The sequence below is a fragment of the Trachurus trachurus genome (assembly GCF_905171665.1).
Source record: "Trachurus trachurus genome assembly, chromosome: 1".
Taxonomy (NCBI): Eukaryota; Metazoa; Chordata; class Actinopteri; order Carangiformes; family Carangidae; genus Trachurus; species Trachurus trachurus.
The window spans coordinates 33,586,519-33,612,344 of NC_139891.1; the positions used below are offsets into that span (position 1 = coordinate 33,586,519).

The 25,826-nt window shown below is 42.2% G+C and overlaps 1 protein-coding gene across 1 annotated transcript in view; it reads left to right on the top strand.

Annotated features, from left to right (window-relative positions):
- The window catches only part of lcor (ligand dependent nuclear receptor corepressor), a gene marked incomplete at both ends in the record, with an annotated part of 91,105 nt that extends 77,313 nt beyond the window's left edge, over positions 1–13,792 (top strand). Inside the window, 2 exons of the mRNA XM_083970304.1 lie at positions 6,974–7,067; positions 12,643–13,792. Coding sequence (XP_083826430.1) covers positions 6,974–7,067; positions 12,643–13,792 — 1,244 coding nt within the window. The remainder of the gene's footprint in view (positions 1–6,973; positions 7,068–12,642) is intronic.
- Between the last annotated feature and the right edge of the window lie 12,034 nt (positions 13,793–25,826).

Consider the following 25,826-nt stretch of genomic DNA (forward strand, 5'->3'; position numbering starts at 1 on the left):
CCTTGGCTGCACACACAGCCCTTCATGCCGTTCTCTCTCCTCATTGGATAAAAACTGTAGGATACGATAAATGTTTTCTCCTCGGCTCAGAGCAGAGTGACTGACCGACCCGTGTTTCAGACCAAACACTCTATGTAAGTGATTGCTGTCGGAAGATATAACTATTTAAGACTTATATTAACACAAAAATATCGCTTACTTCTGCTTTAAAGAGGAACTAAGCAGGATTAGTTCCCGTGGCTATGCTACATTTTTACTGTAATTAAAAATCTCCGGAGTAATTGTGATCGTTAACTACATGACTTGTGACTTATTACGAGTGAGAAGGGAGGCTCTCTGTCTTCCACCTGGCGTCTCACGGCTAAAAACCAACCTTGCAACATCAGTACAGTACCTGGCCGCCACAAACTTTTGTTAATGGCAGTTAAGACTTAATATACACTTAAATATACACATCGTAACATTGTATATATGTTTTAACGTCATCCACTGCTCCACGGATTGATTTTTCGCCGGCTTCATTGTAAACAAATGCACATGGTCAGGCGGAGGGTTAGCAAAACAGAGGAAAAGCGACCTGGCTTGCATAGTTCTTCTTTAAAGATTTAGTGGTCGAGTCGCCCAGAATTTCCTAGTTTCAGTTTCCCGGACGCTGCCCAGTGGGTCATGGGAATAACGCTGCCGGATCGCTAGTTGGCATCGTTTATGGTCAGAACTTCGACTTTCATTCTTGATCAATGAAAACATTCTTAGCAAATGTTTTCGCTTTCGTCCGTCTTGTGCCGAGGCTCATGGGAAATGTAGTGTGAAAACACTTCTGCTTTCCGAAACTCCTCATTGTCCCTTTAAAGACTTTGACGTGACGGATAAAAGACACGGAAATGCCAAATATTCTCAGACGACTTGTTCGCATCAAAACCATTTATACCAGCTGTGATGTGAATATGCGTCGGAGGCAACAATTATAAACCAAAGTTTTATGTTTGGTGGCTTTTTGCCTCCGCGTCATGCCTCAACAACACTCACCTACTCATTGATTATTTAGCCAAACCTGCTGCATCACCGTCGTCTTGTTACCAACTCTACTGCCTCTAACACAGCAAATCTCTAGTGTCTTTGTAATGTTTGTGTCACTTGTCAAGTAATATGCAACATGATTGATGCATTTAGTCGCCAGTCGAAAGCTCCAAAAATAAATATAATGTTGCATTTTCGCTGAGTAACATCCGCAGTTCTGTGTGAAAAAGGCCTTGTGATGAAAACCAGAGTGTGAAAATAAATATTGGCTTGTGAATTACCTGCACGAAAAACTGGATAGGACCGTCCCCTTAATGGACTGGTGAAACCACAGTCCTCACATTGCTGTTAAACCAGAACACACACACACACACACATACAGGTTCATCAGGACGCTGTGAACAGTATTGGTGTTTGGCTCCTGTATGATACTAAAAATAGATGTAATTATTAAAAGATACACAAATTACAACCAGATTTCATAAACAAACAAGAAAAAAAAAACTAATGCAAATACAAAACCCATAAATCGTCACAATATTGCCAGATAAAAACATTTGTATGCACAGGTTTATCACATCATTTTCATGTTACATTTATAAATCCAGTCAATTTTATGCATTCATATATATTTCTCAGTTCAGAGGAAGTTTTCTTTGTGTAGAAGCGGCAACACATCAGACGATTTGTTAACAGAGAGACGATCGAAGAACCGATTCATTCTCCACGCGTGGACACGGCGCAGATTTGGCTCATGAGCAGATCACTGAAAAGCCGTCATGTTTTTTTTTTTTGGATTGAGAAGCAGCAGTAGACTGAGCTCTGAAATGTAGCCCGGGACTCAATCTCTGTTTAATCAAACTAAACCAGCGGGGGGTCGGTGTTTCCATCACCGAACACGCCGCGGGGTTGAAGCGACAGCTCGCTGTTTCCACCCTGCGAGTGCAACCGCAATGTGACCGGTCACACACTTTAATACCAGCTTTTTGGAATCTGCTTACAGTAAGCCTCCTTAATTTTTGCAAAAAAGATTTAGGCATTTACATCCACCGCATGCTCACACGTTATCTCTCTCGCTCACTCGCTCACACACACACACACACACACATGCATGCATGAACAGAAAACACCTTTCAGATGAATTCTGACAGATTATCCTCAAAGCTGGATCATATACACGCACTCCTTTAAATTGCACTTTCAGGAAAAATTACATTTCTAATGCTCCTTAAATCTTTTTTTTTTTTTTTTTTTTACATTATCAATGAATCAAATGACTTTAAATTAAACATGAAGGGTGAAATCGTTTTGATTTTATTAAACATTAACTGTGAGGTTCAGCAGAAAGCCACTGTCATTTACACAGTGTTTATAGACTCAGGATGAGGTGGAGATAGAGAAAAGGAGTCGACAAATGATCAGGTGAAGACTTATTATTATTTATTTATTCCAAACAAGCTGAGAGGGGGACGGCTGATTATTGATGCCAGTGCGATTATCGATTCTGCTCATTGTTCCGAGTCTATATCAGTTCCTGTGGATTTTCTATAGCCTATAAGAAAGTACAGGCTCATACAGGTTTTCAGAAAATTTAACAGAATAAGATGCTAGTAAACAAGCAGGGTCTTTTGAGTGACTGCTGCAGTGCAATGTAAGATACCTTGGGCCCAGTGTTTCTCTGATCTGACGTTCATTCTGTAGCTTAAAAGCTGTGGCTAGTTCATTGTCAACATTGAAAACGCCGACATGTTTCGGCCATCCTCTGCGGCCTTCATCAGGGCAGGAATGTGTTTTTAATGTCCACAATAAACTAGCCAGCTGAATAAGCTTTTATTCCAGAGAAGAGTTGCCTTGGCCGTCATAATTAAACGCTTTGCTTCGTCTTCAAGTTCATTCAGTAGCAGCGTTGTCGCTAAAATGTCACACAACAGGCTGCTAATGATTTTAAAGTTTCAGTCTGAGCAGGATCGAAGCTGTTATGAGTCATTGACCGCCACTCGTTGAGCTGTTAGCATAATTTTGTTTAAAATGTAGACACACGCTCGTCTCTCAGTGAAGGCCTCTCACCATAGCTTGACCTCATTATTGTTTTAAAAGGTTTTTCCCGGGGCAGGAGCTAAGTGATGAGAGATAATGGATCGAACTAGTTTTGACCGGTTCCTTGGAAATGTCTCTGAACTACTTTAGCATCACAGCTAACACTTTGGCTAACTGTGCTGCTGCACGTTGAGCTACATATAAATTACACCAATAGTATGGTCTTTATCATGGAGAGGGTCTAAGTGGTCTAATTTTAAGTTATTTGTTGAGGTTTTAATGCATAATGCATATTGTTGGTGTATTATTGCAGTATATGAACTACGTTTATATTAAGCTGTGATTGTTGTATTGTGGTCCTCGTATGTAACGGAAATAACGTTTAACGGTTATCAAGGCTATGACGTTTTATGTGCACCCATCGTCTCCTCTCCTCTTCATTTGCCTCCAAAACAAATTTAATTTACTGCTGCATATTCATATTCAGCAATGAGCCACAAATGCCAAACTTCCTTCGGGTATCCATGTTTTTTCTCTCCCAAGTTCCTGCAGCGTGAATGCAAAGATGTCGGAAGTCGGAAACTTCTGAGTTGGGAATTCCGACCTCCGAGTTGTTTTGAACGCAGCATTAAACACAAAGTAAAAGTCTGTTTACATTTCAAAACGGCACCAATTTCCCAGAATTCCTTGCAACTGTATCAGAAACATTAAAATAGGCTAATCCTCGTATGATGATGTCTGTAAGATTATGTTCCTTTTGTAACAAACTGTAGATGCTTGCTATGCACCATAAACATCCTGTAAGAGCTTCTGTTAATAATAATAATAATAATAATAATAATAAAAACGGTGTTTATCTAAAAGCTAACACACAACACTGGTGTTGTAGCGAGCTCAGCGACTGTACAACAGAAAACATGGCTGAACGGTGAACCTGTGAGCTGCAGTTCATGATGTGATGAGAGTGGGAGCGCCGTGCTGCATAAATCTGCCTGCTGATAAGGGAGCTGGTCTTTTTCTTTTCTTTTTTAAAAAAAATTCCCCCTTAAAACTCCTGAATACTGAAACATAGGGAGGTCTCATTACTACCACCAGAGTGTTATGTGAAAACAGGCACGCCAACATCGATGTACATGCTAATTAACATGTTCATTAGCTCAGAGGAGGCCCTCATTAGTGTAACTCGTTATGTGTAATTAATCATGGCTGTTATCACTGGACATTTTGTGACTCCAGTGCATTTTGATTAAAATTAAACTTTCCAGTATTAAACTCTTAATGTGTGTGTGTATAAACGCACACATACACACACACGTGCTGCCGTTCACGCTGTTGTTGTTGTTTTTTTCTACAGTCGTTTAATATCACCTAATGTTTCCTGTTTTGCGTCCGATTAACAAACGAACAAAAAGCCTCGGATTATTAGTGAGGCCGCGACGAGGCCTGTGCCCATATAAGGTCGTGTGGGTCAGAGGGGTTAGAAGGTCGGCAGCACTTTAGGGATTACACGAGCAAAAACACCCAAAGAGAAAGAGATCATCTGTGTGCATTTCTGTTTGTGTTTATTTTTTGTGGATAAAAATAGAAAAATACGTCTATAAGGTTGAACTAAAACGATCAGTTAATGTCCTTGCAAACCGATTTCAGTGTTAATGTTTGTCCCAGAGACCTGAAATCATTAAAAACTACAGTCAAGAGTTTGATAATAATCAGTTTAATCATATTATTTTTTTAATTTTCATCGGAGAATAACCAAATATTTAAAAAATAAAAAAAAAACAGCTCAGTTTAAACTCGTTTTCACACAATTTGTCCTCAGTGTCTGTATGTGTGTGTATTTGTGTGTGTGTGTGGTGACCTGGTTTCCTTGACAAACATATTCACAAATTAACTGAGATTTCACACTTTGCATGTTGCCGTATTTACACGACGTTACAAGTCTGTCATTACCTCCTCCTCCTCCTCCAGACGCGCAGCAGAGTCAAATTCAAAGTCTTATTTTGTCATCGCACAAACACACAAAGCAGAAGTCATACTCAGACAAACACACACACACACACACACAGGAGCAGCTGTGGAGGCTGTTAACATGTATTAGATGATGATGATGATTTCATTAATAAACAGTTCAAACACGACTGATCTCTCGCTGTGGAGGTAAATTTTTACAAACGCTTCATGTTGTTAACACACGCAGCACTGTTCATTTGCAAGTCTGAGTGAAGGGGAGTGTTATCTGCCTCATACTGTATATATAACACACACACACACACACACACATAGACACACAATGAAAAATGTTTTAAAATAAAAAAAAAATAACACAGCTCCTCTCTCAGCACTTTGATTATCATACAAGATTAAAAACACAGCGTCGCCGTCAACGCGGTGAACTGAATTTAAAACCGAGTGACGGCGGCTCACATTCACACTGACTGGACACACACACACACATATACAGTGTATATATATGTATGTATGATATGGTTGCCACGGTAACAGTGCTCCCGCTCAGGTTAATCAGATCTTGATAGGAATCCAAAACATTATTACAGATGTAAAAGACGGATGTTAAAACACGTCCGGTGGAGAAAAAAAAAAAAAGAAAAAACAGAAGAGTAAGAATAGATAGAGTCTGAAAATATCTTCATCATCTTCATCTTCCTCATCTTCTTCTTCAGGATGTGGCGAGAAACAACAGACAAGATGAAAATGATCCACGGGGGTCGTGTTACAGAACGAGCGAGGCTGAAATGTGCCGTAGTCATGGCTGCATCAGAAGTATTGATCCTTAACCTTCACCTGATCACTGAAAACTCATCATCTACAGTCGTGAACATATGGAACAAATAAATAAGGGAATAAACAGTTCTGCAAAGATGCAAAAGTCAACAAACAGATCTCTCTCTAAGTGGCTTCACTGCTTTAACTCTTTATTATATTATTTAATTCTGGTTACAACTTGATATGGATCCTTTCTCAGTATCCGTCTCTGCTGCTGCATTAAACAATAAAGTCACCAAATGAGAAAAAAATTATCAACGAATTAATCACACAAACTCTATTTGTGCAGGAGAGACGACTGATGAGCTAAAAAGAGAAAACCAGACAAATTGAGTCAGATGGCTGGCGATGAGATGCAATAAAACAGATTAAAGAAACTGCAATAACATTAGCAAACAAAAACAAAGCATAATGAAGAAACAGAAAGAATAGGATAAGATGCATTCAAAAAGAAAGTAAATAACAGAATAATATTAAATAAAGTATATGAAAGTACATTTTAGGACATCATTACAATAAATAAGTGAATCGTATGAGGCGAGTTAAAAGCATATTTGAAGGGACAACGAGGAGTTTTGGAAAAGCAAAGCGTTTTCACACTACATTTATGAGCCTCTGCGCACCGTAGAATTCTTTGACCGGCGCAAGACAGACTCATGTTTTCATTCATCAAGAATTAAAGTCAGAGGTTTATGGTCGTAGTTCTATAAACGGCGATTCGGCTGCGTTATTCTCATGACTCGCCACGAAACCGAAAGTAAAGAAACGCTGGTCGGCTCGACCAGCATTTCCACCACCACTAATAATAACAAAATAACGATAGAGACAAAACGATATTTATCGAAAATGGGCCCATTAACAAGTGTGGGTAGCGTAGATTCATCCACATTAACGTGAGACTTTTTTATAACCAAATAGAAACTCCTCGTTGTCCCTTTAAGTAAAAGCCAGGCTGAAGGGAAGTGTTCACACATGTAAATGTGTTTTAAACCAGGTGCGATTTCTCTTCCAAGCAAACCCTGACCTACAGTCAGTACAGGCAACACTCGACTAACTAACTTTTAACACCTTTCATTGTGTTTTCATGAGGTCTGAAGTTGAACTCACAGCTCTTTAATCTCTTCTCCGCCCTCAGATGGCGTCCTGGACCTCTCCACCAAGAAGACCCCCAGCCCCAGCGACAGCCTCAAAACCTTCCCCGGCTTCTCCCCCGCGTCCGGGGTCAAAGGGTAAGACAACAGGATTAGTGGGACCGGCCACTGTGGCGCGGTCATGTGGCTGAAACGACACGGCCGAGGTCAGAGCGGTCAGAGCGGTCGCTGCTGCTGCTGCTGCCGCTGCTGCTGCCGCTGCTGCTGCTGCTGCTGCTGCTGCTTCGCCTCCCGGAGCTCCAGTCAGTCAAAGACTCAACGCTGTGTGGAGGTTTTTTTGTTTTGTTTTTAGCCCGAGGTGTCGATGTCATACTCTGGTTCAGATTCAGATCAGGATCCAGATGCAGAAAACCACAGTCTGGCAGATGAGATGACAACCATGTTACATCTGTAGCAATTAATTAGCCTTGGCAACCATCTCAGAGGAGGACACAAGGAGATAGTGAAGAGCAACAGAAATTCTTCTTTTCAACAACTTCATTTGCATTTTTCTGCTGAAATACTGGAAGTCTTTAACGACAGCAGACACCAGAACATGCTAAAACTGTTCACACTCCACTTAAAAACCTGAAGCCAAGTAGATTATGAAGTCAAGTCAAGTCAGGAGGTTTAGAAACTCAGTGTCTGTATCTGCACGGTTTCCAAGAAAATATAAGTTTTTGTTGTTTTTAAAAGACCAATGAGTAGAGGACAGTGTTTCTTATTCCACCAGGGGAACAATTATTAATGTTTAAAATTAACATTTAAAAATTGAAACTAGTTCACCAGACGTAGGATGCGGAACTACATCTGTGGTGGTGGGGAACAGTGGACAAACAGTTTGCAAAATACTGTTGCACAGAAATGTTGAAAGAGTAAACTAAAGAATACACAAGAATTTAAATTCATATGAAGAAGTTGTTAATATTCTCATAGGACCTGAATGCATCGCAGCACCAACCAGCCAGGTGCAGCACACAGCCTTCAGGAGAGCATGTAAGAGTTGAGATAAAATGTGGTAAAGCGGCAAAAGCAGCAGTGAGATCCTTGAACAGTTTCATAAAAGATGCATGAAGTGAAGACGAGCAGAACAGTGAACCCAGCGCTGAGCCGCGGCAGCACAGGGAGCCAGTTAAACCTCCAAACAGATGGACACGGACTGCACCACCTCTGCAAATACCGCAGTGAAAAACACATTTGAATACCATTCAAGCAGATTCTTTGGTTTTTGCCCACGACAGCTGGAGCCAGAGGTGTTCTGTTGTTTAGGAGTTGGACCAACTGTCCGTAAACTTTCCCTGGGCATCTCTAAGGGATTCCTGAGGTGTCCACAAGTCAAAAGTCAAGGTTTTTGGAAATGTGATACATTTCTGATAGATAATTGCATCTTGAGTAGCTGTTGGATTCTAGCCTTAGTTCTGTTTATTAAAGCAGATATCAGTGGAATGTTTTTGTTAATATAAGTCCTAAATAGTCCTATTTTCCGTCAGCAATCACTTACATGAAGTATTTCAGCCTAAACACGAGTCTCTCCGTCACTCTGCTCTGCTGTAACCCGAGGAGAAAATTTTCCTTGTGGGATACAAGTGTTATCCAATGAGGAGAGAGAACGGCATGAAGGGCTGTGTGTGCAGCCAAGGGATGCGCGTGAATGTGGTGACGTAGCACGAGGACCAATTGATGCCTGACAAGGGCGGGGGCTGCTAACTCATGGTGCGTTCAAAGAAACTCGTACTTTGTGTTTTTCCTTCCTGTGAAGTCATACCAGTTCGATCTGGTACGAGTTCACGGGTCGGAAGTTACGAGTGGCCGTTATAGGGAACTTTCACAGACAACAGGATGGTAAAAACATGAGCTACGGGTTACCTGGAACGCTACCAAGTCGTAGTTGTGACTTGAAGCTGTAACTTACGGTTTCAAAAGCCTGCCTTGAACGCAGCATTAGCCGAAACGGCCGTGAAGCTGATATCTGCTTTAAGTTTGACTTGCCCAAATTGTACATTCATGAATTGTCCCTTTCGAAAACTGCTTCCTTGTTTGCCTCCAGCTGATTTTCGTTAGTCAAAGAAACCAAATGTAATGATCAACTGGACATGTGGACATTGCCGAACATGAAGCCAGAATAGGAACAAAAAAATTGATCAGTTATTGAGGTAAAAGTCTGATATGAAGTCCAATAATTTGGCATTAAGCTTTTATAAATGTCTGAGTTCAGTCACAGCAGTCAGAGATCTGATGTTAACCAGTCGTCATATACTCTGAGTATATGACGACTCTCCGAACTCTGTTGAACAAGGTTTTTGCCTCCATCGTACGTCTTTCTATATGACTCTAATTATACATTGTTTATATCGATAAAGCTTCAGAGTGTCAGAACTGCGAGAAACAACCTGTTGGCAGATGCAAGCATTGACTTAAGCAGAATCGACATTGTGTGAAGGTCTGCAGTTCTTGAAATCAGCGTGACCTCTTTCGTACATCTTCCTACATTTTGGGGGCATATACTTCGATCCCCCCCGCGGGTGACCTCGAGTCGGTCCTGCTAATGCCTCCCACCTTTCATCTCTTATGAATCGGTTTCGCTAAGCTGATCGATATCGAGGCTACCGTCAAGTCTCATGGTAAGGTTGTACGTACTTGCGTACAGGTATCTAGTTCAACAGCACATGGCGGAGGCTTGGACTGCTTTTCTTTTTCTGTCTCGATGTCAGAGCCCTTATTGACAACTCTTAGTGTTGCAGGCTGATCTTTTATTGATGAACATCTACTCTGCCTTAAAGTCATGTTTGAATCAGTAGTCATCATACTGCGTTCTTGCATCAAGGGGGAATAAACAATCAACGTTAATCGACGCTGCCATTTCCAGGAATACTTCTGATCGGCAGGTCAAAGATGGATTAGAGAGGTTCGATACACGAGAGTAGCCCCCGAACACCGGAGCGGAGTCAGGCTGTAGTGTGGGCACGGGGAAACCTTGCGCCCACCATGTGGGCAGCGCCTCTTTGATCCAGCGGTGAATACACCTCCAACCGCTTTCTGAACTCAGATGTGAGAAGTGTTGCATTGACATTACAGTTAACAAGCAGCTCAAAGGACGAGCACATGAGTGGCTCCTCCTGGTGAGAGCTAGAGCTGCTGCTGGAGACGAAGCTGTGGATGAAAGAGACATTAAATCATCAATGGAGAAAAAAACAGCTGCGGTGGATTCCCAGTTATGGAGCTGACATTTGACCGGTGTCTCATATTTCAGTTTAGCTCAGTCTGCTTACTGTAGGTAATACCTCCTAAAAAGTGGTTTACCTCTTTGTTTCCAAACGGTTCAATAGCTGGTTGGGTGTTGCCATGTTTCCAGATGTTTTGATGTCATTATATCAAACAGAAATAATGTCCAAAAGTATGAAACAAAGAACCAAGTTTTGATTTCCCTAATGAAGAAGCTTTATTATCTATCATGGCAATTAATGCGCTGTCAGCGAAGGTTGAGTAAGAGTGACAGAAGAGTGGGAGTATAAGATTTTATTTGTTGCTATTTTTCATCAAAACAATCATGGTGAGTTAATTTTTTCTCTTTAACTCTTCAACAACACATTTCCCACTGACACCATCTCCATGAGCGACAGGCCCAGAAGGTAAAACCTCAGGCCTGTTCCAGGATTTCCAGAAACAGTACCTGAAGCCCCTCAGGACAAGGCTCGGTCTCTCGCCTTGAGGTTCCTAAGGCCCCAGAGGACCGAGGGCCCCGAGCCTGGCCGTGAGTGCCTAATGATTGGCTCATGTAATATTTAGCTCAGGGGGAGGTGGAGCCTGTTGTTCCACCCCCACCGACAACCAGCACCAGCTCATCTTTGACAGCCAAACAATCCCCAGAGCACACGGCGGGTCAGTGAGTGCATTACACGCCAGTCACCTTCAAAAGTCTCGTCTGACTGTGTTTGCATGAAAACATAAAAAAAAAATCATACTGTATGGACATTATTTTATTTATGAGCTTATTTATTGTGTTTTCAATACGAGTCATTTATGTAGCTCATCATTTTACTGTTCGTAGGAAGCTTCATCACAGGCTATTTAGCAGCTGCAAACCAATAACAGGACAGTTTAATTTCCTGTGATGATCTTAATACTGACTAAACCCAGACAACAAGTAAATCTTTAAAAGGATAAAACTGAACATCCTGCTGCAGCCATTTGAGAGTCCTGTTGTTGAGAAAACATAGCCCTGATGCTGAGACACTCTCCATCCATCTCATTGGGGATCCCCCTCTGTTATGTGCATTTCTTTGGTCTATTCATTTACACAAATGCACGCTCACATCGAGTCCTCAGATCCACCATTACCGTCTGGCACGGCCTCCCCCGACGACTGGATGCTTTACTGTAACAGAACGCTCTATTAGCGTGCAGACTCCAAAGCCTCTCGTTAACCCTGTATTGTTTTCAATGAGGCCGAGACCGCCCACTGTGATAATCTGTCTTAAAGCTCGTGCTGAGGACTCCCCACATCGCGCTGTCAGCCGCTCTGTGGCTCACCACAACGTGTCTCCGAAGCAGGGATGCCGCATTTCCCACAAGTTTCTTCTCCCCCCTTCTTGTACCATCCGCTGACTTGACAGACAAGCTATTTCCCGTTATTATGAACCTAAGGGAACATTTTCTTAAAGAGCCTTTCCACTGTTGCTATAGTTACTTAGCAGTAGGAGCACTGGCTGCAGCGGTTCAAGTGGAGGCACTTTGCATGTAAGTGTATGTTTCAGCAGCAGAGACGGTTCCCAGAAATGTGAAACATTGAAATTCAAGATGTTTTCCATGAACAACATGCAATATATTTATATTACATGTCAATACAAATGTGTTCTAGAAAGAAACTGGCAATTAAAAAAAATATATATATAAATAAATTCAAAGGAAAATACAAAATGGTTCATCTATGCTTCCAAGATTATTGGCTTGTGACCCTGAGCAAATAATTGATTCTTAGCGGGGTATTTACATTTACCTGCAGTGTTGCCGACTTAGAGCATTTGGACAAACCATCTGAAATCACAGTGCAGTCTTTAGAGATTGTGCTGTTTTTGAGTTTTTCCATATTAGTTTGTTGTAACAAGAAGTGCCACTCACTTTAAATCTTATGAATCGGACCTCATGTCAGTTGAGTCACTTAAATGATGTGCAGTTCATTTATTCCAGTGTTTTGTGTCCCTGCTTTAGTCTTTAAAAACCAAGTAAGTTAGGTATTTACCTCCTCCTCTCTTGCTTTTGAGTTGTTGTTATTTTTTGTGCACCCCTAGCCTTTATTTGATAGGAGTTAAGAGAGACAGGGAGTGAAGATTGTCTTTGTCCCAAGTTGAATCAGCAATCACTGCTATGGACAAAAGATTTTAAGGGGTACATGTCTTTCATTTGAAGCGTATCACCAGGAAACAATCCAACTGGTACAGTCTGTGGGAATCCTTGAACCTAATGTGTCCTCAAATAATTGAGGAATCCTGTCTCAGAATGGTTGTTGTTCTGAAGCCCCGAATTGTCTCCAGCACCACGGCTGAACACCAAATTGTTTATTCATGATGTGGTGTAAAAGAGCAACGAACCTTTTTAGATGTTTTTTTTTTAAGTCAAAGTCTGATCCTAAATCTTCTTGTTTTTATTTTTGTTGTTTTTTCTCCTCTCCATCCAGACGTTCCCTCAAAGTGGAGCATACCCTGCCGGAGGTGGACGAGGAGGACGGCCTGCTGCAGAGAAGCTTGCAGGACGGACTGAGGGAGAACTACGTCAGCTCCAACTCCTTCAAGCCCCCGATGGCCCGCTCGCTGCGCATCAAGGAAGAGCTCCTCAGCCAGAAGCACCGCCTCTTAAGCCAGCCAGCCGCTCTCTCATTGGCTAATCTAGAGTCGGCTGGCTTGCTCAACCACGGGCAGTCCCACTCCTTGCTCGGCCAGAAGGGCTCTTCCTCTTTCTGGGGAAGCAAGGCCCACCTGGAGAGCCTGATGAAGCTAAAGCATGCCAGCGGAGCTCTGAGCGGGGCCCTCAGTGACCTCAAAGACCTGCCTGCATTCCTGGAGAATCACCACCACAACCACCACCACGGAGCCTTCTCCATCAAGAGTTCCCTCCACCATCACCACAATCAGGTGTCCAAGGCCCAACACCACCACAACGAGGGCAAGAGAGACCAGGGCCACTCGCCTCCCGTCGACCTGAAGATCCCCCAGGTCAGGGGCATGGATCTCTCCTGGGACTCCCATGCCTCTGAGCTGTACAACTACGGCACCATGGGGGTCGGAGGTGGCGGCCACGGGGATAACACCCTGAGCCGGAAGCTGAGAGCCATCCTACCCAAGCAGAACCGCCGGGGAGGAAGTCTGGGAAGCCTTCTGGATGGGGCATCCGATTACTGGAGCTCTGAGCTGGAGCACTCCATCTCCGGGCCGGCGTACTCCACCTCGGACGTGGAAGGGGACCCAAACTCCAAGCAGCCGAGGAAGAAGAGGGGCCGCTACCGCCAGTACAACAGCGAGATCCTGGAGGAGGCCATAGGGGTCGTGATGAATGGTAAGATGAGCGTCTCCAAGGCTCAGAACATGTACGGCATCCCGCACAGCACCCTGGAGTACAAGGTCAAGGAGCGCATGGGAACCCTGAAGAACCCCCCAAAGAAGAAGCTCAAGCTGATGATGAAGATGGAAGCGGCCGGCCAGGATTTTCCCACCGAGTCGGAGAACACGCCCACCTCAGCCCCGCGAGACGACGGCCCGCCGTTGGCAGCCGTGGAGCTCAAGGACAATGTAAAAGAAGAGATTGATGACAATTTCAAACCAATTGACTAAACGACTTACACATGTAAACCTCAGTCAAATGACTTAAGTAATTTGAAAAAACGGATGGGGCTTTATTTGTGCCAATTTACTTTGCAGTATCTGGGTGAGCACAAACGCAGGGATAATATGAGAAGGATTCTTAAACTGGAGAGAAACAACTAATCGGATGGTTTTTAACAAGCGTCACTTGAGAGACGCCGAACAAGCATTTGTTTAGCTTTTATATCCAGGGGCTTAACAAATGCAGCTAAAGACACTAGTTAAATGACAATTGATGAAATTTCCTTAAGCATGCTGATAATCCCTTGCCCAAAAACCCAATCGTCCCCATGCCCCCCTTTTTTCTGAACTTGATACACTGAACCACTGCTGCTTATAAACGCAGTTTGGACCATTCCAATTTGGGGAGAAAATGAGGGGAAGGTTGAAAATTAACTCCTTAAAAATTATTAGTCCCTTTACCGCTCCCCTCTCTCATGGATTTACTAGCTGAAAAAATTGGTAAGTGAACTGTCTATTACATTTGAAGCCAACTGTAAGGTTTTAATCATTGATCACCATTGATATTCATCGCAAGGGTTGTAAATCAAAACCCATTCTCTTATCGCCAGGTAGCCGTGACGCTTTAACTACAAACCTTTTCTTTCCTCCTTAAGATATTCTGCTAATCTCTGTGCGGATGAAAGCAACATTAACCCGTCCTTTTTGAACGAGAAAAGACACACAAAAGTCATTCAGGGATGCATGTTTGTGAGTTTCGTGGACACTACTGACTTCTATAATTGACTTCTTTTCTTCTATCTTTTCGTTTGTTTTATTTTTTTGCTTTCTTTTGCACTACACTTTGGGTCTAGCGCTTACAGACCAGGTTACCTCGGCATTGTTGCCCTCGCATCATGCACTTATTATGGTCTGTCTCTGAAAGCCCAGTCTGCAAACCTCTCAGCGGGTCAGGGGGTGCACGTCGCCTGCATATAAGCTGATCCATAATCAGATCCAGGAGGCTCTTAGTCCCTCTTTTTTTGCCAATGGACAAGTTGGGAGGGTGACAGGAGGGGTGGTGAGGCTAAATCTGATGATGGATCAGCTGTTTTTAAGGTGGAATGCTACCTCATGGACCTCCGTCAGTGTCTCACTGCTGATCCTGGAAAGCCAGAGACGCCTTCAGGTTGCCGTCCACATGGCAGCTGAAGTGAGCTCATCCCCTCATGGAGATCACTTGCCTGATGAAGGCCTTTTAGGATCAGAATGTGAAACTCTGCTGCTATCCATTTGATTATCTAGCTCCTGTAACAAGCTATCCTCCTAAGATAATGAGTTTTAGCTAGTCTTCACTAACAACAATACATTTCTGATGTTTTTTCTTTGGTTTTGTTTTGTTTTGTTTTGTTTTTTTTCCTTTTCTAATCAAACTAAGCAGAAGCAGCTTAGCTGATGAGTTTTAAAAGAAATTTCTTCTTCTCCCTCAAACGTCAAAGACAGTTTTAGAGGCAGTTTACTACAACAATGTGCATTTATAGAGGGGGTGTTCATTTAGGGTGGCGGGTGGGCAATATGCAGTGGGGAGGGGTCGTAGATAGAGGTGAGGGAAAGGCAGATTTTAATATATTATAAGTTATTATGACTGATTATGTAAAAGCCAATCCGTGATTCTGGGTTACTTCTTTTCTCCTCATTTTTAACTCAGGGTAACTGAGGCAGATGATGTGGGTTTTAAACATGGTGGATTCCTCTTGGACCTATAGAGTAGACAGACAGGAGGACAACACGCACCTCTCACTAATGCTTTGCTAGTGGACGAGCCACGGCAAGACAGACCTGCTAATCAATCATGACAAAGAACAGCAAACACTGACTTTTTTGGGAGTTTCGGGAATCGAACGCGTGGCGCTAAACTTCTAAAATAGCACTTTTCGATAATAAAAGAGAAAAAAAACAATAGAGAGAGAGAGAGAGAGAGAGAGAGAGAAATCTGTTTGAGGTTATGCATGTAGTGTAGCTCTTCTCTGAGGGATACAGAGCAGGAAACGATGAGGAGGGAGGAGAGATGGAGGGGGAAAAAAAAAAGCTTTAGTGTGTGAAGACTTTCAGAAAGCTGCAGCTTGGACCCAAACTACTCGTCTTTTTTTTCCTCTCAATTACCTCCACAGACCTAAACAAACAAAAAAAAAAGAAAACTGAAAAAAAGGTCAACAGCTTGAACAAGTTCAGTTTTGTGTAGTGTCGTCTTGTCGGTTTCCCCCCTCCCCCTCCCACCCTCGTTGGGGATAGAAAAAAAAACTTTCATCATGTTTTTTTGTTTTGTTTTGTTTTGTTTTTTTGTTTTTTGGACGGGGCGGGAAAGAAAGAATATCCCTCAGAGGACACAGGTGGACAGACAGAAAAAAAAAGAAAAAGAAAATGAAGCTCTTTTGGTGTTTTCTATCAGGAGATGACAGAAGCTTTTTGGTTGTCCTGTTTTTTTGCTCTGTGGTAAATGTTGCTCTTCGCTCCTAACACTGCCTGGTGCTCACCCAGTCTGTGAGACTTTTAACACGAGAATTGTACCTCTGAAATGATGATGATGATGCTGATGCTGATGCTGATGATGATGATGATTCACTCCTTTTGAAATGTATTGTATATTTTATTTATTTGATTTTTTTTTCTCTTTGTTTATTCTCCTTTAAGAAAAAAAATGGCATGCACCATGTTTCGGGCTGATTTTGGGTTCAGGCCAATTGAATAAATGATGGTTGAGTTAAAGCCATAGAGACGATCCAATCACTAAGAATTAGACCTGTTGTATACAATCTTTACCCCGCCCTGCCCCCCTCTTCTTCTTTGTAGCGCCCTTGGCTTGATTGGCAGGTAGGCCCGGCCAATGGGGAAATATGTAAATCATGCATAAAATGCGTCCAACACTTTGACAATGCTGAGCATTAGAAGTGTCTAAAGGGTTGTAGTAGTTGTTGTGCGCGTTGAGTTGGACCCAGCGAAGGACAATGCACTGATCTGATAGTTAAAACAGGATCAAAGCCCCCCAGTGTTGATTGACAAAAGCACTTCTAATGAACACGCCTCTTATGAAAAGGCAATGATTAGCTGCTCACTTAGCCAGCGGTGGACACCAGCTGTGAACACCAGAACCAGACCGACCACATCCACACCAACCTGCCTGTTTCATGTAAATGCATGTAAAGCATGTGTAGGGATGGTGTCATTGGAACTTAATGCACACAGGTTTGCATGGATAAACTCCAACAGCACTTAGGCTGAATCCTCCATGGCGGGCGATTCCTCGAGGGCCAAAACCATCTGTGTTTATAATTTATACTCGTCTCTAAATGATTTACCAAAAAAAAAAAAAAAAAAGAAAGAAATCTCAACCCCTTTTCTGTACATTTGGCTATAAATTTCTCATTGCTTTCTAAAAATAGTGGTAAATTTAAAATGATTTAAGTGAAACTCCCACTCTCAGCCTGGTCTGGTCTACTGAGGTGCATGCCATTTAATCTTTATTTATTTCATTCCATTTGTTTTTATTTTTTCTCTTCTTGGGTTCTACTGATTGTTTCTAGTCATGTGGTTAACGGCTCCCCCTGTCCAAAAAAGTCCTCCTCCTTGCAACTGAGTCTCACTGCAGTCTTTAAAGAAACCTCATCCTATATGATATAATTAACAGAGCAGTATATATCTATTTATATATATATATATATATATATATTAACAAGATACTCACAGGATTAATGTAGTAATGAACTGAAATGACAAAGACAACGACGACACCGCAACAGAGATCTGCAAAAAAAACAAAAAAGACACAGAAACAAACTATAGACGGCACTGTCAGTTCGTTTTTTTTTAACTTGACTGTTGTTTTTAATCATTTTACGTTTTTATTTTCACTTTACGCCGCTCGTGTCGGAGACGCCGTAGTTTCCCGACGCGGGCGTGCGACAGTAGCCTTCAGTACTGTAAACGTCTCAGGATCGAGCCAACGGGATGGGCAGCAATATTTGTCAGTCGGAAAATGGCGCAGACTTAACTTAACTACCTGAACTAGATGTAATTTATAGACTTATACATATATAAATATATATATATATATAAACATATATATATACATACACACACAAGCTTGGTCAGCAGAGGCCGAGTGCTATACCTCATTCTCAGAATAATGACTCCTTTCCGTGCCTCGTACTTTAACGTATCCCTTACCTGGGAGCCTGGCGAAGGGATAGCCGATACTCTGGGAAATATAGTATCCTCCGCTCTTTCTTTTCTTTTATTATCTGTTTGTTTTGCTTTTCTTTGTTTCACCTCCCTCTTTGCTAAAGGGGAGGAGGGAGACGCTTCAAGTGTCTGACTGACCAATATTTGCCACCCTACCTCTTTTCAGGTATTTTCTTTCATTTCTTTTCTTTTTTTTTTTCTTTCCGACAACTAAATCTTACGGAAGGAAGTTTATAAAAAAAAAAAAGAGCAACAGATTGACATTAACAAAAAGAAAGAAAGAAAGAGAGGGAGAGGGGATCGTACAGCCAGGCTGGGGTCGGTATGGGAGGGCTGCACACCTCTGGTTTCTGCCCCAGGAGGTGAGAACATTTTGGGATGCAGTCGTCTGGTTTCACCCTGGAGGTGACGCCCTGCTCTGAGAACCAACACAGCAGCTTTTTTTTTTTGTTCGCTGAGGTTTCTTTTTAAGTTGATTGTGTGTGTTTTTTAGGTGAAACTTAAAACTCCAGGTTGAAACTCGACAGGGGGATTTTTTGTTTTGTTTTGTTTTGTTTTTTTATTTCTCACACTCTCAAAGAAATCAGAGACCCAGAGGGGAGATTATTGTGGGACAGGTGGACGAGTTAACCTTCCTTTATCTGCTGTCTTTTAAAAAGAAAAATATTCTATATCAAAAACCTATTACACTGCATTCCCCACACAAAGTGAAATGTACCTTTATATGAAAAAAAGCTATACATTATGAATATATGTATTTATTTTACTGTTTTTGCATCTTCAGGTAAACCAGTTGATTTCTCTTATGGTTGTTTTTTTTTTTCTTTCTTTTTTCTTTCTTTCTTTCTTTCTTTTTTCTTCTGAGTGAAAAAATGTCAAAAATATGTTAAAAGAAGAAAACTATGTCGAACAGCAACTACTGTAACCTCACTTCGTAGACGCCACATGATGTGCCATTTTGTTTCAGGATGGTGCGTGATGCCGCGGGCTGCCAGGAAAGAAAGAACCATAATGTATATGATTGCCATGCGCCTCCTCCGAGAGGCTTCCTCTTCTTCTTCTTTCTCTACTTGTTTCTTTTCGTGTCACGCTGCATATCTGGTTGTCATTTATACCTCAGGTCCGACCACTTCAAAGCAGCTGATTGTATATTAGAAACACACAAACACACACACACACACAGAGACAAACAAACACGCGCAAAGAAGAATCAGGATTTTTAGTAAATGGCTTGTTTCCAGATTTTTAGACGTATGTACGCGACGGGAGCAGTTTTTGAATAATTGTCGTTTTCTTGTCGTCGTCGTCATTCGTACTGTCGTTTATTCTGATGACGTCTTCTTTTCCTTTCTTTGTTTTCGTATGAAGAACAAAAAAAAAAGAAAAGACAAATTCTTCAAAAGCCAGAAGCCAGGTTTCTGTGAATACAATGCTGTATTCTCTCTAGCACATACAGCCGTGGAAGAGCAGAACGCACACGCACACACACACACACACATACATATATATATATATATACATGTATAGGGACATGACGCACCTACAGCAACTCTCCCTCCTCATCAGGTAGCCACACTCTGTGTGGGCGAGTTATATGTATAATTATGAAGCTGGAGTCTGCCGTGTCTCTTTTAGAAGCAGGTGGGTGTGTTTAGTCCACAGGCTGCAGAACATCAGCCCTGCTGCTCGCTCTCATCTGACAGGCTGGGACACTGCAGACACTGCCTCTGTGAAAATCACCATCTCTTTCATAAACGACTCCTTTTCTTCTTGTACTTCTTTTTTTTTTTTTTTTTTACACCAATCTTCCTTTTGTCAAAAAACGAAGCAAAAAAAAAGAGAAATCCTCCCGTCCTTTGTTCATGTGCTGTTCTGTGCATTCCTGCCGTTTTTATTTACATGTGATTTCAGTTTCAGTTTATTCTAATAGTCTCAGCAGCCTCAGTTGTTACTGTCACTCAGTCAGTCAGTCGGTTGTGGACGTGTTGTGTTGTTGAGTTGTGCATCTGCTGCGGGTGCAGATGCAGAGACGTTGAACTGTTGTGAAGCTCACGATGTGGGAAGTATTTCCAGTCGAGACAAACAAACTGAGCTTCGTGTCTCGTTGCTTGCAATGCATGCTGGTCCGTGGAGGGAGGCTGCTGTGGCTTTAGGAGGTGGATTTTCTCTCCCAGACACAGAAACGGCGACAGGAATGTAAAGAACATCACATACGAGGCTGTTTTGTCAGCGGCTGTGTGTCTTTTGTTGCAACAAGATTCATCTGACTTTGAGAGCAGCAGGTTTTAAATAATAATAACACTACGCGGTGCATTTGTGTGTTGGAGGCTCCACAGACGTTTGTCACTGCAACGCTAACAGACCTGTTCAAATGTGCATCTCCCTCTGTCACCGAGCATCACGTCAGTTGTCGGAGGATTTGTGCGGATGTGACAGTTTGTGGCTGAGCAGCAGAGCTCAGATCTGACAGAGCAGACAAGCAGACACACTCCTGGTTCACGTTTATATCCAGAAACTGTCAAACAACAAGAGCCGAGGGTTTGGACCAAACTGTTTCCTATTAGTCAAAACCTCAAATTTATAATTTCAAATTTCATATTCAACATCAAATGATGGAAAAACAATAATTTATATGTCGTATTGCACAATAGTTCAAACCAGTAGTCACGTTTTACAGGGAAAACATCATGAGATAACACAATGAATTGTTTCGTCAACATTTCTAAAACAAGAAATTCTTCTATTTTGTACAAAACTAAATTTTTCTACTGCCTGAAAAGTTAAAAAAAAATTGAAATTTTGAATTTGCGCTTCAATGCAGTGTAATGTGAATTAAGACAATTAGAGAGTCGACATATTTTTTCTTTTCCAACATTATCTTTATTGAGTTTACAAAATGCTTCCAATGATATACAGAAATAAGATTGCTGTAAGATTATTGTCCAGCATTCAAATCGTCCTTCTTTGCAAGTCAGGTATTTATGAGATAACGTAGAGCAACACTTAGGTGAAAGTACAAAGTATATGACCTGACGAAATCAAATAAAGAAAAGAGAAAAAAACACTAAACAAAAAAAGCAACAAGTCGACATACTGTATTTAAACATGTTTCAGCTCCTCTGACGTTGCTCAGATCTCATTAATGCTTCAACAACCTTCTTCTTTTTCTTCCTCCTCCTGCGAAGCAAAATGTCATGTGAGATTCAGGTCAAATTTGTCGGCTTAAGTTCCCTCCCTCCCCCACCTCCTCCTCCTCCTCACCCCCCACTGTGATTATGTTGCACCGTGTTAAAAGACTCAGATCACATCATTTTTTTCTCACACTGACTGTTCTCGCCTCCCGGCTTGTCGGCCGTGTCGCCGCGTCTCTCTCTCGCCCTCGGATCAGACAGACAGACAGACGGGTGGAGGGAGAGACAGACAGACAGACAGACAGATGGGTGGATAGAGAGAGACACAGTCTGAGGAGGTGGATGATGGCGAAGAGTGAAATCTAAGTGAAGTAGAGAAGAATAAAGGTCGGTGAAGGTCGCCGTCCCCACCCCCACAACGCACAGTTAAACAGCAGCGCTCTTTAATGGAGCCGAGCTGAAATTCACTTCACACAAACCAACATCGCATCACCTGAGAGCTGCAGTTAGAAACCCAGCTGATCTGGAGCTGCAGGAGGAGGAGGAGGAGGAAGAGGAGGAGGAGGAAGAGGAGGAGGAGGGTTAGGAACCAAATGGTCCAGACCCTGACGCTCAGGTAGAAGACAGTGGAAAAATTAAAAACAACTGAATACAGGGTTCCTACGCAAGTATGGAAAAGTATGGAATTTGATTTTATACATTTCCAGGTCTGGAAAAGTATGGAAAATGGAAATTATTGTATGGAAATATATTTATCTTAATACTTATCTGGGTTTGGTCTTATCTGAAGTTATTTGGGTTAATTATTTTGTATGTGTTATTGTACCAAGCTACAATCGCCTGGTAATTATTTGGTTACATAATGGCATATACACATTCAGAATAATGAAAACGAATGATTAATTACATGCTTTTTTTATATTATGCACATCTATTTACTCAAATATCACAAATTAATTGAATTTCTTTACTGAGAAGTCTGGAAATTAGGGTCTGGAAAAAGTATGGAATTTGGAAATTTCAAACGTGTAGGAACCCTGTGAATAAAAACAATTAAAGAAAGACATCAAATAAAACTCCCAGGGCTGAGGCTGTGTGACACACTTCAAGAGGTGCCCTTGCCCTTGCCTTGTGTGTTGCCATGACAATCTTGCAGCATTGTTCTGGTTGTGGAGGTGGAGGTGTGTCTGGGTCCTGCGGAGCCGCCTATACATGGACCAGATGCTGCTGTCTGCTGGTCTGGTCGAGATGAATGAATTCTTGTTGCAAAAAGTCCGTCCGCCTGACGTTTATTTCTCTGTCCAACACTGACCAACAACAAACAAACCATCACATCACCAACACACAACAACATCTGCTCTCTCCTCTCTTTCTCTCTTTCTCTCTCTGTCTTTCTTTTCTTTCCACTTCCGGATGATTTCTGCCTGGACCATGCACCTGTCTCCTCTTCTAGGTCTCTTGAGATGCTCTCTTGTTTTTTCTGCTACCTCAATCTGTCATGAGGACTCGAGGGATCATTTCAGGCACCGACTGCTGCAGGAGTCAGACAGTTGCACAAAGTTTGATCTTAAAAAAACTAAAAAAAAAAAGCATAGTCCGGTGGTTTCTTCTTAATCTTCTTTATCGCACCATTGTTGAGCATTTCATACAGCATTCCTAGGCCTTACGTTACGGACGTTTTGAGTTCAGGTCGGTGATTTGTCGACCGGCCCCTCCGTCTGTCCATTCGAGGCTCCGTCCTCTTTGATTGTTTGCCGACTCTCCTGCAATCTCCTCTTCTTGTTTTTTTCCCCCCTCTCTCAGAAATGTGTCAGATCTTTGATTGTCTTGTCACTCAGCGGTGTCGGAAGTTTTTTTCTTTCGCGGAGATGCCACCGTGGCCGAACCTCTGTAAACACCGCTTGATTTTATTGTCACTCTCTCTGATGAAAAGTCGTAAACCCCTTCCCCCCCACTCCTTCTCCTTCCCCTTCGCTTCACCTTCGCCCTGTAGCTGTGCGTCGTCGTCGTCGTCCTCTCGGTGGAGCGTGAGCGTGCGCCGCGGGGCTGACAGGCCTCATTTATCCCAGGAGAGATGGGCTGGTCCGGGGCGGCCCCCCAGGTCCTTCACTTCCCATCAGGCCTTTTCATAAACCTCACTGCCACTTCTCGGGGTCACGAAGAAGCCTCGACCTCTGGTTTCTCTTTTATCTGTTCACAGAGGCTTCCTCACACGAGGAACTTGCAGATTTAGGGTTTTTTTTTTTTTTTTTTTACCACAATGCTCAAGGTTCTTTCTCTGAAAGGGACAACAAGGAGTTTTGGAAAAGCGAAGCGTTTTCACACTACATTTATGAGCCTCTGCGCGCACCGTGAAATTCTTTGACCGGCGCAAGACAGACTCATGTTTTCATTCATCAAGAATTAAAGTCAGAGGTTCGAAGACGATCACATACCATCGTAGTTCCGACCATAAACGGCGATTCGGCGGCGTTATTCTCATGACTCGCCACGAAACCGAAAGTAAGGAAACGCTGTTCGGCTCGATCAGCATTTCCGCCACCACTAATAATAACAAAATAACGATAGAGACAAAACGATATATTTATCGAAAATGGGCCCATTAACAAGTGTGGGTAACGTAGATTCATCCACATTAACGTGAGACTTTTTTATAACCAAATAGAAACTCCTCGTTGTCCCTTTAACGAGGAAGGGGGAGGTCGTTTTATTATCCTCTGCAATATTGAAAGTGTTTCTAGGAGGAGAAAAAAAAAAGCAACATACCATACCATACTACACACATGCAGCGTGTTTGGCAGTTGGTTAATATTTCAGCTTTGGTGAAAATTGCATGAACCTTCTTCTCTTCTCTCCACAAAAGAGACTCAATATTTTAAAAGGTCTGGAGGTTAATGTTGTACCATGTCTCTGATCTCTTGTTTTGATGTTTCAGGGCTTGACTTTCAGTTTCTGTGTTTAAAAACGGGAAGAAAAAAAAAAACAAGAAAAAAAAATCAGCTAATGAGCAGGGTTGTGTTTCGTTGAAATTGCCAGTTGCATTGCTGTGATCTTAACTGTAGCTTCTTCTGTTCTTTCTTTTTGCTGTCTCTACTATGACGTCTTCTTGAATTTTGAACTTCGGTGTCCCTGACGACCACGTAACCTCCTCTTGTTACCGTTCAGTTGTGACATCTCTTAATGCTACATGCAGATAACCTCAGCAGCAGCAGCAGCATCATCACGGTGTATTTATTTATAGTCGAGCTGAGGAGGAACAACGCCGGCTCATGAGCGCGATGGATCGATCGATAGTCGGGGTCAGACAGAGCAGCGGTATCGGAGTTCGGTCCTCAGCCGGGGAAGTTTGGCAGGTGAGACGAACAACAGCTGTCGAACAGAACAGAAGATTAAATGTCACGCAGGCGATTTCCTATACTGCCAAACTGAAACTATTCAACAAAAAAAAAACCGCAGCCAGGCGAGTGAGTGTGTGTGTGTGTCTGTGTGTGAACATCTCACACTCATCTGGCTGAAGTTCGACTTATGGAAACCAGAACACTTAAAAGGGTCTCTGAAAAGCCTTTTTATTCTTATTATTCTTATTATTCTTATTATTATTGACTGATTCTGTACATTATTTTCAGCCAAATACTTTTTCAGTGCTTTATAAACAGCAAGGATTGTAAATATGAATAACTCTTAGCAGGGGAGGCTCATATTGCGAGCTCACTTAACGGTCCACCTCGATGGTCCTCTGGAGATCTACGTAACTTGTAAGACTTGGACTGTTGTCTTTCCAAATGTCACAGTTTGAAGGAAAAAGGTGCTCGTACGTTGTTAAAACAAAACACACACACACGGAGGAGAAAAAAAAAAGGAGACGACGAGCTCTTTGACTGAATCTACGTTTTTTGGAAAGCAGTGCTGAGTGTTCTTTATTTCAGTCTTTGATGATGTTTTTCCATCTCGGTGTTTCTCGGTGTGCAAAAATGTAAAGACGATGAAAAGAAAAGAAAAGAAAAAAAAAACTTTTACAACACAGAATACCTCAGAAAAAGAAATCCATGTAACCTTGACAACCTCCACATAATGTCAGATCCTTGTACATCATCACTTCTTCTCCTGGGCACTTTCATCCTTACCCGTTCCTCTTGATCCTTTGTTTCCTTCTTCCCTTCTTCTCCTTCTCCTTCCTCCTCTTCAGCCGTGCAGTCAGTAGCGCCCAGTGGAGGTTCCATAGCTTTCTACACCTACTTTTGGTTTCTTCTCGTCCTTGTCTTCTTTTTTCTTCTTATTCTTCTCTGTGGTCTCAATCTTTTCCGCGGCCCACCTCGCACCTCGCATTCCTCCGCTTAAAAGACGGAAAAGGAAAAGGATGTTGGTTTTTTTATTATTATTATTATTCTTTGCTGCGTGCGACCATTTTCAATCCATCACAATGTCCGATGGATGGAAAGCGTGGAAATAAAAGATTCACGGAGACGATTCTCCTTGAATCCAGAAGCAGAAGACGTGGAGGAGGGGATTCGTCCAAACAAAGGCTCCTCCCGTCTTTTGATTTTTTTACAAGTGGGTTTTGCTGAAAGAATTGAAGGCCAAACGCGTGAACACTTGAAACCACACACGGTCCCCACGTTGTTCCGTTCGCATTACCTCTTTATCTACTTATCTTACTCTTTATCGTTGTTAAAAACTGAATGTAAAAAAAAAAA